Raw genomic sequence first — 15,064 nt, 5'->3', positions numbered from 1 at the left:
CAATGGAGAGAAGCAGGTTTGCTTACCATACACGGGGCTCTCTAGACAGCTGGATGAATTAGCCATATGTACCTCTCCGCCTCCCTGGAGTGTCGACTACCTAGCAAAAGGACCGAAGGATATGAGAGGTCCGTTTGGTGTCTATAGAGAACCTAGTTTACTATATGCAAACTTGCTTTACATACCTAAGGATTGCTTTAGAAAAGCAGCAATTACTGCAGGAGATGCCTGCTAGTGACACTAGAGGGGGAGAGGAGGTATGGAGTGCGCCTAGCTTGTAAATGTTTTGTGAGTGATAGTTAGAATACCTAAAGTTTGGTTTAAGAAACTGTTCACTTGCCTATCTTGTGCAAAAATTGAAAAATCAGCCATTTTTATAATCTGTTCTTTGAAGCAATCAGGATGTGTAATCAGTGTGTTACATTAGGTGTATGGAAAGATCACACAAACTGCTAGGTGGGATTTTTGACTCCTCAGCAGATACATAGAAACTAAATATTTCCTTGCTCACCTCATGTTTGCTTTATGTATGCAAAAGGTTGAGCAGTTGTGGTCACTCCAGAACCAACTGCTTTCTCTTTTTTGTAGATGTATTTATTTTAAAATGTCTTTCCTGCCTCTGTCTATTGGAGGTGGGTTACAATAAAATCATAATCACATAAGTACAGTCTTGTGTGACTGATAGTGGCCAAATAAATGAAACTAACATCACTATGGGATTAACTAATTTATAAATTGATATGCTGAGCAGATGTAATTAAAAATTAACATTCTTTGTATGCCTGTTCAAACTGAAAGTTTTTATGCAGACGCCAGCTCTTAAGCCTTCAGCCAGGGCTGGCACATCAAAAACTTGCTTTTGTTTCGCACAGTCTGTCAAAATGATGGAACCTGTAATGACTGGTAGCAAATGCTTCCTGTCACCTATATTTCTCTGTATTAGTACATTTATTTATTGAAAAGTTTTTTTTATATACCACACAATAAGGCATTTATATGTCCATCTAGGCGGTTTACAAGAGTGCAAACATAATTTAAGATAAGCGATATTAACACAATTAAAATTAAAGTAATTGTCAGGTTATTTCTGTGTGAGCTGAAAGAGCATTGAATGCAATACAGGCCTTTTCATTAAAAAATGTTTCCCAAGGTTCAGTTTTTAAACTATGCCCTAAGACTAATATAAACAGCAATCAGGATAAGAGGCATAGAGCATACAGATTTGAAGGTTCAGTTCTCCCATTTGAGAGAGGTGCTTCATTGAATTGATGCCCTTTTACCATCATTTTACATATTTGATCATACATTACTAGATAACAAGAAGACAGTAACAGACTGAGCCTGTTTTCTACCCTGATAGCTGGTGTAGAATAGCATGATGAAATGGACCATCAGTTTGGAATTGACAGCAGCTAGTTAGCACATCCTGCAGATTAACTTTCTGACCTGAGCTCTGTTTGACCCTGGCAGAGACCTGGAGCCTTTGCTATCTACCTAGAGCCCTGGCACTTTGATGTCTTTGACTTCCTGGATCTGAAGAAGAATACTGGCAAGGAGGAGCAGCGTGCCAGGGACCTCTTCTATGCTCTCTGGATCCCAGATCTCTTTATGAAAAGAGTGGAGACTAATCAGGTGAGGAGCCCCTTCCTACTTCACCATACACCCAACTTTTTCTTTGTTTTTTAAATTTTCTTTTATAACTTAAGATTATTTAAGAAAAGTGTTCAGAATTGAATGTTCACAAAGGCAAGAAAAAACCCCAAGCAGATAAATATCACTGGGGAGCAATTGTTAACATAATTCCTGTTGAGTTCGATTTTTCAGCTGTTTTAGACTTAAATAGGCAGGCTGATTTCAAAACTGCAGTTTTCTTCTATCATGTCAAGTTTTTTCTCTACAGCCTATCTTAGGCCTGGATTTATCAAATTGCACTAAATATCGCATGTAGGAAAAGGGGCGTGTTTTATGGTAATAGACTGTTTATCGCAAAGTGTCTTAGTGTTTCACATAGGTATTACTGCAAACTGCGATAACTTAAAGATGAACATTTCATGGGACAATGTCAGAACTCCAAAAGAATGCTTGGTTGTCATTCAAAAACCTTGTCAAGGACTTTCTTGGAAATACGTGAGCACAGAATTAGACCAAAATTGTCCAGAAACTCTTGGAGAGCTACAAAATGCTTCATTGCAACATGAGCATGAAGGTGCATATTCTGCAGAGCCATCTTACTGACTTCCCGAAAAACCTTGGTGCAGTCAGTGATGAGCAAGGTGAAGGATTCCACCAAGATTTGAAGGTCATGGAGGCACAGTATCAGGGTAGATGGGATGTACATATGATGGCTGATTATTGTTGGAGCATCAGGCGAGATTGTCCACAGATTGAACACTGCCAGAAAAGCTATAAGAGTAAATATTTACCTTAATATGTATGTTTGGTAGCAGAACTTTACTACTTGTACACAATTTGACTTACAGTGACAATATATAGCCGTTGTATGAATAAAATCTAAATAAACAGTATATTCAGGTAATTTTCTTTTATTTCCTTTGTACATTTTGTATGATTTTTGGGACAAAGGAAGGGTATCCTGTACCTTAAAAAGTTGATGTGATAGAGAAAAACTGGGTTCCTGAACATACCCAGATCAGTCCAGAAAAGTGGGTAGTGTATCCCTACCAGCAGGTGGAGTCAGAGAGCAGACTTTGGGCACTGCTACATATCCAAGAGTGCCCCCCTGCAGTCCCTCAGCATTTCTCGGACTCCAGCAGCCGGTCGTTGTGCACTCCTGCAGCCTTAGTTTAGATAGGAATTTCTTTTTTGTTGTTTTTCCTTTCTTCGGCTGCTTCGTGGGCTATCCCTCATCGGAAGCTGGGCGTCCGGGGAGTTGGACACCCCTGACTTGGGTCTCGCTCGCTCCAGTTTTGTGGCTAGGCCAGGGGCTCCTGGCTATCTGTTTCTGAAGCTGCTCCCTTGTCTCCAGGCTTGTGAGCGTAAAGTTTTTTAGTAAAAAAAAAAAAAAAAAAAAAAAAAAAAAAGTAAAAGAGCAGCCTCTGCTTACATGGCATCTCAGCTTTGAGGTAAGAAGTTGGGGAGCCTTCTCCTCCCGTCTTTTTCCTCTGCTCCTGGGCTCCGGGCTGGCTGGTGAGGTAGGGAGTGTTGATTAGTGGTAGTCGCAGTCTTTTTGCTCCCGTCGCAGGCTGTGCTATTTTTGGCCAGACTACGAGAATTTCCCGCCCTGCTGAGGTGCGCGCTTTACTCGGGGCCGGCCTGCCTTCCGTCACAGACCGTAAACTTTGGGCCTGCTGCCCACAGTTTTTCTAGCACTGCCGAAGCGCACACTTTTCCTCAGACCGGACAGCCCCTGCGTTTTTTTTTTCACCACGTGTCAGCGCGAGCTTTGAGATGGCACCCTGCCGTGCTTGTGGAGTGTGCGGTCAGCCTCTTACTGAGGGTTCTCTGCCCTGACTGTTCCTCGGGCCGGGAGGGCTTGTCAGGAATTACTTCCCCTCCCGTGGGGGAGGGGAATGAGGCACGGGCAGATTCGGGGGAATGCCCCCCATGGGGGAAGATCCTCCATTGGGTATGGATTGTGGGGATCCAGATGCCTTTACTGGGCCAGCAGAGGATCCAGAAGATTTTTCTCCTCAGTTTATTCTGCTTATGCACCAAGCCTTCCTGGCTAGGAGGCAGGCGGTGCACAGAGGACCCAGATGGCCACTGGATCTTTTGGAGCTGCCGCTGAAACTTGGAAAGTCCATGGAGGCCCAGCAGCGTTTGGTACAACAGCCTTTTCCTGTGGGGAGCTCTCCCAGGGGACCTCAAGGGCCGAAACCGATCTCTGGACCGGTGCTGGGACCTGCACCGGATCCTGATACTGATCCGGACACAAGCCCGGATTTGGGTGATATCCCACACGATGATTCAGATGGGGACGATTCTCTCCTCACAGAGGGTGACGACCCCAGTATGGTTTGTCTGTTCAAGCGCGACTAGCTATGCCCCCTTATTCCTCAGGTTTTGGATGTCTTGGGGCTTAAGGTTTCTCAGGAGGAATCGGATAATGTAGGGGTTAATCTGGTGCTAGATTTATATTCGTAGACTGACTTCTTCCTTTCCTTTGCCCAAAAAGGTACGCAAGCTGGTCACACGCGAGTGGGACGCCCCGGATGTGGGGCTCAAGGTTGGCAGGGCTATGGCCAAGCTTTATCCTCTCTCGTCAGATGTTGTGGATCTTCTCAAGATTTTTGGGTAGAGTTTGAGATTTGCAGGGCAGCGACATATCTTTGCATTCCTTTTTGAGGTATTACCACTTAGACATGAATGAACATAAGAACATAAGAAATTGCCATGCTGGGTCAGACCAAGGGTCCATCAAGCCCAGCATCCTGTTTCCAACAGAGGTCAAAACCAGGCCACAAGAACTTGGCAATTACCCAAACACTAAGAAGATCCCATGCTACTGATGCAATTAATAGCAGAGAGGATGCCTTCTTCGTGATGGAGGTTTTGAAAGTAGGCTTGGTAGTATCTCACCCTAATCAGGAATAGCTTGGGTTCATCCCATTTGTCTGGACTGTTCTGATTGGATGAAGAGGAAGGAGACATTTTTAATCCTACCTGATAATTTTCTTTGTTTAGTCCAGTCAGACAGTCCAGAACCCTCCCTTTGCTGCTAAATGTGTTTGTTTGCTTTTAGCTATGAATCATGAAGAAAGATGTCTGTACTAGACATACTGTGCAGGTGTGTATTATGGTCGCTTTGTGTGTAGTTCAACATTTGGGTGTTCCTGAAACCCTTTGGTTGTATGGGGTATTAGTCTTAAGCATTGTAAGTAGCTTATTACAGAAAATACTGGCAGGCTGAAGTCAGCACGGATGCATAGAAAGGGTGGTGATGGTGAGCCTTTTGTTCTGTTTCCATCTACTGTTTGGGCATAACTCATTTATCTGGATTGGTCTGACTGAAATAAAGGAAAGGCAAATATCAGGTAAGATTAAATTTCTCCTTGGAGTGGCCTATGTAGATAATTGTCTACTGTTGCCCAAGGGTTTGAAGCCACATTCCATGAGAGCACAGGCAACTTAGGGGTAGAACTCCGATTGGCGTCGCTGTTAAAAGATTTGCAAAGCAGCAACCTGGTCTCTGTTATGTTCATTTTTGAAGCATTATTGGCTGGATGTTCAGGCCACAGAAGAAGCTTCTTTTGGCTCTTAAGTCTTGAGCAGGTTTGGCAGTATTTCTGCCCATGCAAGTGTAGTTTGGGTACATCCCATGCATCTAGACTGGTCTGCTGTGTGAAGAGGATGGAGAAATTTCTTCTTACCTGATAAATATTTTCTTGAGTCCAGCCAGACCAATTCACGAGCTTCCCTATTCTACCAAATGTATTTTTTTTCAGATGTCTCATGTTCTAGGAAGAACTTGTTTGCATTTATTGTGATGGCAGGTATGTTTTTGGTGTACAGTTATGGAAGTTGATTGATTCTCTCTTGGAAGCCACCTGTTTTTTTTATTTATATATTTAATACATTTGTATTCTGCTAATCTACAAGTCTCACCAGATTACTTCATTACACACACAATCAACAATAATTAGGGAGGAGATGGGTTTGATCTGTCTTAAGCTTGGTATAGAAGATACTGGCAGGCCGAGGTCAGCACGAGAACCTATCTGAAGTGACATTAACAAGCTTTTTAGTCTGTCTCCACCTGCTGGTTAGTAGACATAACTCATGCATCTGGACTGGTCTGACTGGACTGACTGGTCTGACTGGACTCAACAAAAGGAAATTATCAGGTAAGAACAAATGTTTTCCTTATGTCCTTTGGATTTATTTATTTATTTATTTATTTAAAGTTTTTGTATACCGATGTTCGTTTAGCAAACATCACATCGGTTTCCATGTAACATAAAACTGGCCAACAGGGCTTTACAATGAAACTGATAAGAGAACTGGGTGGTGGTAAGGGGGGGAAACGTGATGGGAATAACTGTACAAGGGAAATATAAGAGAGGTTACATGATTATAAGCATGGGAACATGATTATATATATGCAATAGAATTATATACAAATATTATATACAAGTAGGTTGTTTACACTGAAAAAGTTCTGGGTAAGGGCGGCGAGGGGGGGGGGCAGGGGCATGGGTTTGGGTTCAAGTGTAGGCTCGTGCGAAAAGCCAAGTTTTGAGGTTTTGTCTGAATTTTTTGGGGCAGGTTTCATGGCGTAGATGGGTGGGGATAGAGTTCCATAGGGAAGGTCCAGCTAAAGAAAGCGCACGTTGTTTGGTGGTTGTTAGGTGGTAAAGTTTGGGGGATGGAGTGTGGATGTTTGCTGAGTAGGGTGTTCTGGTGGGTCTGGAAGGGAGACGGATGTGTAGACTGTCAGAGAACCATAGCATGTCAGGATTGTGGACGGCTTTGTGTATGAGGGTGAGGCTTTTAAACTGGATTCTGGCGGTGATGGGAAGCCAATGTAGTTTTTTGAGGACAGGTGTAATGTGTTCTTTTCTGCGGGAGCCGGTTAATATACGTGCAGCTGCGTTTTGTAGTAGTTGAAGGGGGGCAAGGCTGTTTTTCGGGAGGCCTAGGAGTAAAGAGTTTGAGTAGTCTATTTTGGACAAGATAAGGGCTTGTAAGGCGGTTCTGAAGTCATTAAAGTGCAAGAGGGGTTTGAGTTTAAGGGTGTGAAGTTTGTAGTAGCAGTCTTTGATGGTGGATAATATGAATTTTTGCAAGCTGAATAGGGGATCGAGTGTGACTCCTAGGTTTCTAACAGTTTGGGAGAAAGTGTGTAGTGGGGAGGGAGCAGTGGTTGCAGGTGTAGGTAATGAATTGATGGTTTGAGGAGAGATGATAAGTTCTGTTTTGTTGGGGTTTAGGGCTAGGTTGAGCTGTGTGAGGAGAGAGTTAATGCTTATGTATGATTTGAACCAGCGTAGAGGAGTCCCAGATATGCCAATGTCAGCTAGCCTATCGAGTAGTATGGTATGGTTGATGGTGTCGAAGGCTGCTGAGATGTCTAATAGGGCAAGGATGTAGGTTTGACCTTGGTCAAAGCCTCTGATGATGAAATCAGAGAGGGAGAGCAGAAGGGTTTCGGTGCTGAAACGCTTTCTGAAGCCATGTTGTGATGGGTAGAGAATTTGGTGTTGGTCTAAGTAGTTTGAGAGTTGGTTATTAACGGTTTTTTCAAGGATTTTGGCAACAAATGGCAGGTTGGATATAGGGCGGTAGTTGGATGGGTCGGAGGGGTCAAGTTTAGGTTTCTTAAGAATGGGTTTGACAACGGCTAGTTTAAGTTGTGTAGGAACATCTCCAGTGGCAATGGATATGTTGATGATATCAGCTAGAGGAATTATTTCAGTCTTGTCCTTCCATTAGATAAGAATGGGATGAAGGGGTATACCACAAATCTGCAGAGGGCAGAGATGGAAGCTGATAGGATACTTTCTTCAGTGGTTCAAGAATGCCAATCCTATCCTGTGGGAGATCTTCTCAACTTGGAGCCTGTGCTTACTTTTGAAGTGATCTGACCTTCTTTTCTCTCAAGTCTTGTTGAAGTTGGTCTCCTTGACATTTTGTAATTAAGTGGTATCTCTGTGGCTAATACTTTCTCTCTTCTAAGGGCTCTGTTTATCAGTTAGGCTTTTCTTACAATGGTGAGAATGATGGGTGATGTAGGCCAGTAGAGTAATGACCATTCTCAAGTCCATTCTAGGTCATCTGTGATATGTTTTGTAGGCAACCAGTTTCTTCTTGGGTATGCCTTTGATATATCCCATTAAAGCACAGTGGTTTCTAAAACTGATTTCAGGAAGAATCAAGATGAATGCTTGAGCAAGAGTTTGCAAGACCTAGAGGGCTGACAAGCCCACTCGATGAGGGCACAGAAGTCCTCATAGGCAGAATCCGAACCTATCTTTCCAGAGGATAATGGCAAGGCAGTGCTCCTTTTCCATTATATTTCTTCCCTAAACACATCAGTGTGAGTGTGCAGGCTGGGAAAGATTATGCCTTGGAGTCAGGAGTCCTGAGAGCTATCGTGGCTTCCTCCTGCCTGGTCTGGCATGGACAATAGAGAAGGTGAAATTTTAAATGTACCTGTTTGACAGGACTAAAGGAAAGACAATTAAGTCCAAAGCCTACTCAGGGAGGAAGCCATGGCAATCAAGGGCGCTCAGTCCGAGAAGTTGAGAAAACTAACAAGTATATTATTGCACACTCTGAAGGTAGTTGGCCTAATCATGACCTTTGGTAGGGATTATCTAACATCTGGGTTTATCCATGAAGTGAAGTTTCTTGATTGCATCAGGATTTGGTTGTGAGTTTGAAATGAAACAGTTGCCTTAGCTTTGACATAGGATAGATACTACAGAACAGAAAACCCTTTATAGGGGGAGTGAAGCCAGCTTTGAGCTTCCTTTTTTTTTTTTCCACTGTCTCAATCTGTTTTCAGTGAGGACATAACCCATTTGTTTGGACTGCTTTGGCAGGACTAAAGGAAAGAAAATTTAACAGGTAAGTTTAAATTTTACCCTTAACAAAAACCAGAGAACATCAAACGGGGTACCCGACAAGGTTGCCCATTGTCCCCTCTGCTGTTCGCTCTCTCGTTAGAGCCCTTCGCAGAAAAAATTAGGCGTCATGCGGACATAAAAGGTATTCAGGTAGGGGACACGCCATACAAGATCACACTGTTTGCAGATGACCTTTTATTCACCCTCACCAGCCCGGAGACATCTCTGAGTCTCCTCCTAGAGGAACTTCGAGCGTTCGGACGGTTGTCTGGCTTTAAGATAAACGCTGATAAGTCCGAGCTCTTGAATGTATCTATGCCGGAGGGACAATTTGGCCTCCTACGGGAGGATATGCCCTTCCGATGTGCCAAGGACTTTATAAAATATCTGGGGGTCAAAATCGGGCCCCACCTTGAGGAGCTCTATCGTCTTAATTACGGGCCTTTATGGTCTCAGATTCAGCAGGACATGGATAGGTGGGACCGGACGGATCTTTCTTGGTTTGGCAGGGTAGCCGCCCTTAAAATGAACATATTACCTAGGCTCTGTTATGTATTCCAAACCTTACCCGTCCCTGTGCCGGAAGGGGCCATGAGGATCTGGCAACGCAAATTGTTCCGCTTCATTTGGAAGCATAAACCCCCGAGGGTCTCTCGCTCTACTCTCTACAGGGATAAACAGCGCGGTGGACTCAATGTTCCCAACCTAAGCTGGTATTACACTGCTATCTTACTAGGGGTGATTGTCACGTGGCACGACACTAGGGAACCTAAGCCGTGGGTTGTTATAGAGCAGGCAGTATCCGGGGAGGTGCCACTGGTGTCTAGGGTGTGGTGCAGGGACTGGGGGACAGCTATTACACACTCACTCACTCCATTTATTAAGGCTGTGTTAAAGCATTGGGGTAAATGGCGAACCCGGTTGGCTGGGTCCAAAAGGATTTATCATCTTACTTCATTTTTGGGAGATCCTGGGTTCTCTCCGGGTATGGATAAGGCCTTTTCGCAAAGGTGGGCACAACTCGGCTTGACTAAGGCTGGGCAACTCTGTAGGGGGTCGAGCATGCTGGATATGGCGGCGTTGCAGGATAAATTTGGTGGGTCGCAGGGGGATTGGTTGGCCCTACAGCAGATTATTCATTTCCTGCGTTCCGTGGGGGCGCCTGGGGAGTTATCTAAAGGTAAATCCCTCTTCGAGTCCTTTTGTGAACAGCGTGGGCCCATTCGCAAACCGATATCTCGGATCTATCTCCTACTCAATAATGGGGATAAAACAAAGGTCTCCTATCAACTTCATTGGGAATATGATCTGGGGCAAGGTCTCCAGGATTATGAATGGGATCAATGTCATATGCTCATGGGAAGGAGCTCCATTTCCGCTAACATAAAGGAAAATGGATATAAATTACTATATAGATGGTATATGTCACCGGCCCGTCTACACCGAATGAATCCTAAGATAGGTGACTCTTGCTGGAGACAGTGCGGAGAAAGGGGTACCTTTTACCATATGTGGTGGACCTGTCCCAAGATCCGGACTTTTTGGGCTTTGATTACGGGGTATGCATCCGAGATCCTTGATATTGTAGTGCCATTGGATCCCAGAGGCTGTCTCCTTAGCTTGGTGGATGGCGAGTTTAGCGACAAGCACAAGTTGCTCTTACTACAAGTCTATATTGCTGCGCGCAGTGAAATAGCTTTCCGCTGGAAAAATGTCGAGGTCCCTACTATGCTGCAGGTTTATCAGCGGATGGACAGGCTGTATCAGATGGGTCGTTTGACTGCGCTTAAACATGATCGTATCCATAAATTTCAGGATGTGTGGGCTCCATATTCAATTTGGCTGCAAAAGCAAACATGAAGTAGACAACCTTGAATGGGAATGTAAGCAAGGTGGGGGGTGGGTTGGGGGGGAGGGACGGAGGGGGGGGGGGGAGGGGAGGGGTTGGGGGATAGATGGAAAATGTTATCGATTATGGATGTATGTGGATCGATGGTCTGTGTTCAAAAATCAGACAAGACACTGGGTGTTTCAAATACGTTTTATTCGCCATTTTACACGCTGTATCTTTTCTCTATGATGGTTCCGGGAAGGATCCGCGGTATAGGGGATAGTTCTGTTTCTCTATAATATGTTTATACGTACATGTCAATGATTCTGACTTGATCCTGTGTTGTAACATCTGTTTTTCATGCAAAAATAAAAACTTACAAAAAAAAAACCAGAGAACAGAAAAAAGACAATTTGCATATAGCAACCAGTAAAAAAGAAGATTCATACTGCTCAAGCTAATTGGACTGTCTTCACTGTACATAGCCAATCCTTGGGGTGGTTCAGGAGAGCTTGTCCTCCATGAAGATATGTAGAGCTTGGCACAGGACCTTGGCACAGGTCTTCTGCTTTTGCATTCCCAGCCAAGACTGAAATTTTCTGGCAAATTCTAGGCTGGGCCATTCTTGGGCTGGTATTGTACAAGCAATGAAAAAAGTCCAAAGCACCAGCAATCCAAACATTATACCACCTTGAGGAAGCTGGGAAAGCGTTTTATAAACAGCAGGCTAACAGTTTATGAAACTGCAGAGGATACGAGGAGTAGGGCTGCTACCTATCTGTCAGTTGCAGAATTGTAAGGGAAAGGAGGTCTGGGTACAAAATAAATCTCAGCAGGCACAAATATCCCCATTCTGCCACTCACACACTCTAGTGGCAATGACAGCACAGTGGATACTGTGGAAACCATTGTGTTACTGCATCTACCGATGGGAGAAGAAAGTTGGTATCGCCTGTTTTTTGGAGCTAAGAGGCTTATAAAATATTCTTCCAATTCATAAGCCCTAGATATGGGCGAGGTGGGGAAAGAATAACGGTGGCCTTTCTTATTACAGGACTGGTCCTTGATGTGTCCCAGCGAATGTCCTGGCCTAGAAGACACTTGGGGGGAGAAGTTTGAGGAACTGTATGAGAGGTATGTTGGCAGAATGAGTTATAATTGGGATCTCTCTCCTGTCTTTCAGGAGTTTTAACTTCTTTGGTATCTTAGTTCCAGCTGTAAAAAGTGTTCAGCTATTCTCATGGAGGTGTATATCCCAGAAGTTAAATTACTGAGAGATTCACCAGGTTTCATGAAACTGTTCAGAGCTGGAGTACAAAATTATTCTATTGCCCAGTTTAAATAATTTATCATCCCTCCTTTACTAACTCAGTAGGCTTATGAGATTGCTGTGTCCTTAATACATTTGTTATTGTCCTATCCCCCCACTAGAGATAGGCAAGGAAAATATTTTCATTTTGACTTGGAACTTTTAGTTTGAGACAAAAAATGTTGTTCCTTATTGTCCTACCAGATTAGTCCAGGCACTTGGGTTTTTCTCCCCAGCTAGCAGATGAACAGAGCAACACTTTAGCTGACAAATTGCTCATGGGGGATTCGTTCTTTGAGATGCTGATCAGATTGAGTAGGATGAGAGGGGGGGAAAGGGGCGATCAGTGGCCCTTTCTGTATGTGTGTTGGGGGGGGGGGGGGGTGGTGCTGGTGCTGATTCCCTCCTCACCCTATCTCCAGTTTTTATAAGTTTTATAAATTGCAGGAAGGATAAGGAACACAAGTAAAGGAGGAGGACCGGCGTATCAGTCTGTCACACATATCAAAATTCGATGGGGAACAATAAATAAACATATATAAAAATCATATAATAAAACAGGCAAACGTTTAGAGAGGTTATCTCAACTTGGAGGTCAGGAGCAAGCAACTAACCTTTAATTGCTTATTGTGATTCTGGTGAAAGTCTGCTAAAATAAAGTTTTACTTTTATTTAAACAAGGCACAAATCACAATAGGTCATGTGGAACAGCATAAGAATAAACAGTCAAAAAAGGACGTGCCAGTACCATACAGAATTCACCTACCAGTCCGAACCTAGTACCGAGACCACGTAACTTTGTACATATCCCCCTGTTCCTGAAGTTTGTCAATTGTTCCACAACGATATGTGCCGCTTTATTTTCCCAACATGCTAAACTAGATGTTAACTTCTACTTGTGAGCAATTATAAGACGTGCTACATGAAATAATTGATTTGTCAATTTCCTGAATCTCCTCATACATGTCCAGTCTCTCCACAACCCAAATAAAGAATAAGCTCCAAGGGAGGGTGCCTTGGCACACATCTGGTGAATGCAGTCCTTAACTTGCTTCTAGAACCCATGTAGCTCCTCACATTCACATCTGATGGGAAGTTAACTTCTTCTCCTATGCTCACACACCCTTGCCAAAACCGAGGACTTGCCTGCCTGCCTCAAACTTCAAGAAAAAACAGATCTATGGTATAAAAGATGTAGCAATTTGTGCAAGAGCTCTCTACTCTTATTATGGAAAGAGATCGTGCAAGATGCTCTTCCAATCTGTTTCCAATCCCTCCAGACCCACGTCAGAGCTTAGCTCCTCATTTCATGCATTGATGAGACTAGGGGAGGTCTCATCTGAGTACATATGGTCCCTAATAGTAATCTAAAATCTAGGAATAGTGTCATCCCCTGCACAACATAACTGCTCAAGACCATTTCTCTCCTCAACTGTCTCCCCCACCACCTGTAAATTGGTAATCTCTCCTTAATTGCAGATAAAGGAAGTTAGTATGTTTAGGAACCTCAAATTCAGTTAGGAGATGAGAGAGATGAACTGATTATTCTTGTAAAGCTGGCCCAGGAACCAAAGGTCTCTCCCCCCCCCCACCACCAGCCAAAGATGTCAGGTGAAAAAGTGGCCAAGAAGGAGCTCCTTATCTTCCCCCACCCCCACCCCCAAACCCACCTCCATTTCTGTGAATAACAGGGTCATCATCCCGGTCCCATCAGCCCATAACTTTCTGTCCTTCTCTACGCATATCCAAAACACTGCCAAAATGTGTGTTTTTTCTTTGTAAAATTGGAAAAATCCGTCCTTTCTTTTCTGAACGCCTACCAGAACCCTTATCTACTCTCTCATCTCCCGCTTAGACTATTGCAGCCTGCTCCTCACAGCTTTCCTGGCAAGCCATCTCTCTCCACTGCAATCTGTTCTAAATCAAGCTGCACGACTTATCTTTCTCCAAAGTCACTATGCTCACATAATCCCTCTTCTGAAGTCACTGCATTGGCTCCCTATCTGCTCCTGCATACAGCTCCTCTTTCTCACCTACAAATATTTCACTCTGCAGCACCTCACTACCTCTCCTTGTGCACTCCGCTCTTATCTGTACCCTTCTCCTCTACTGCCAATTCCAGACTCCGGGCTTTCCTCCTGGCTCCCTGTGTGCTTGGTACAGTCTTCCTGAACTGGTGCATCCTGCTCCCTCTCTTGCCATGTTTAAATCCCATCTAAAAACCCACCTTTTGGAAACAGCTTTTAAATCTTATGCATGATTGTCTGTCTGCTTTTAGTCTTGTTAACTAACTTTCTTTTCTTTTTAAGCATTGTCTTGCTTTATACCCCAAGTCTCTTGTTCTGTATGTTTGTCTTATTAGATTGTAAACTCTCTTGAGCAGGATCTGTCTTTTCGTATGTTTGTACGGTGCTGCATATGTTGTGTAGCACTTCAGAAATATTAAGAAATAGTAGTAAAAAAATGGCAGGGAGCACCTGAGGATTGTTGACTAAAGAAGTCATGTAAGAAAAATCAGTCCATGTGTCCATTAGTCTGTTAACTGTAGGCCACACATTGATCACATATGGGCTAGATTAGGGTTACTTTCGAATATATGCCTGCTGGAAAGAGACGTAGTCTGGGATCATAATAGAGCAGCTGCGCACCAGAAATGGAGGTGATGAGAACCAATCTGGAGTGGAGAATGGGGACAGGGAAGATATTCTGCTTTTCTCTAAGGATAAAGGGGATAGCACCTCACAAGTGGGTGACAGCCAATAAAGCCCAGCACAAAATGTTTTGTCAGTTTCTAGAACTTTGACTGTTGCCTCACTGGGCATCCTCAGTATGTGGTTATGCCATGTGTCCATGCGGGGGCCCTTTCAGCCTCTCTTTTTCTGAGGAGCCCACCAGTCATGATTTCTCACTCTTAATTGTTTTTTTTCTTTTTTTTGTCCACCCTAATTTTGGCACAATTTGTTTGACACAGGGCCCCCCTTATAGTGTTTTAGGTAGGTTTCTTTGTTTTTCTAATTTTCCTTTTGTTGTCATGCTGGAGTGCTACACTGGTCTGAGGCAGTCATCGAGACATTCAGTTTTGCTCGTTGATTTTTATCTGGTCATGGATAAGCAAGCCAGTAGCTTCAAACAGTTCCCCTGGTGCAAGATGGTCATGTCTTTTACAGTTCCCCATGATAAATATGTCCTTTGCTTGGAGGCATTTTATGACATCCCTGGGTGTTATTGATGTGTGGCCATGACCCTGAAGTGGCATTTGTCCTGGCTGGAGCCGATGGAAAAGCACTTTGGGCACTGAGAGATTAGCCTGTCGGAATCAGCATCAGAGACATAGACATCAATGGATCCCGGAGCTGCACTGGACCCTGGTGATGCATAAACATCAAGGGTACATTG

At 43.8% G+C, this 15,064-nt stretch overlaps 1 protein-coding gene across 2 annotated transcripts in view; it reads left to right on the top strand.

Annotated features, from left to right (window-relative positions):
* Positions 1-15,064, top strand: part of RRM1 (ribonucleotide reductase catalytic subunit M1) — a 241,352-nt gene that overhangs the window by 165,091 nt on the left and 61,197 nt on the right. For both annotated transcript variants that reach the window (XM_029601937.1, XM_029601936.1), the window contains exons 10-11: positions 1,471-1,632; positions 11,414-11,493. In XM_029601937.1, coding sequence (XP_029457797.1) covers positions 1,471-1,632; positions 11,414-11,493 — 242 coding nt within the window. The remainder of the gene's footprint in view (positions 1-1,470; positions 1,633-11,413; positions 11,494-15,064) is intronic.

This window comes from Rhinatrema bivittatum, chromosome 5 (genome assembly GCF_901001135.1).
Source record: "Rhinatrema bivittatum chromosome 5, aRhiBiv1.1, whole genome shotgun sequence".
NCBI classification, from domain to species: domain Eukaryota; kingdom Metazoa; phylum Chordata; class Amphibia; order Gymnophiona; family Rhinatrematidae; genus Rhinatrema; species Rhinatrema bivittatum.
This window is presented reverse-complemented; position numbering and strand designations above follow the sequence as displayed.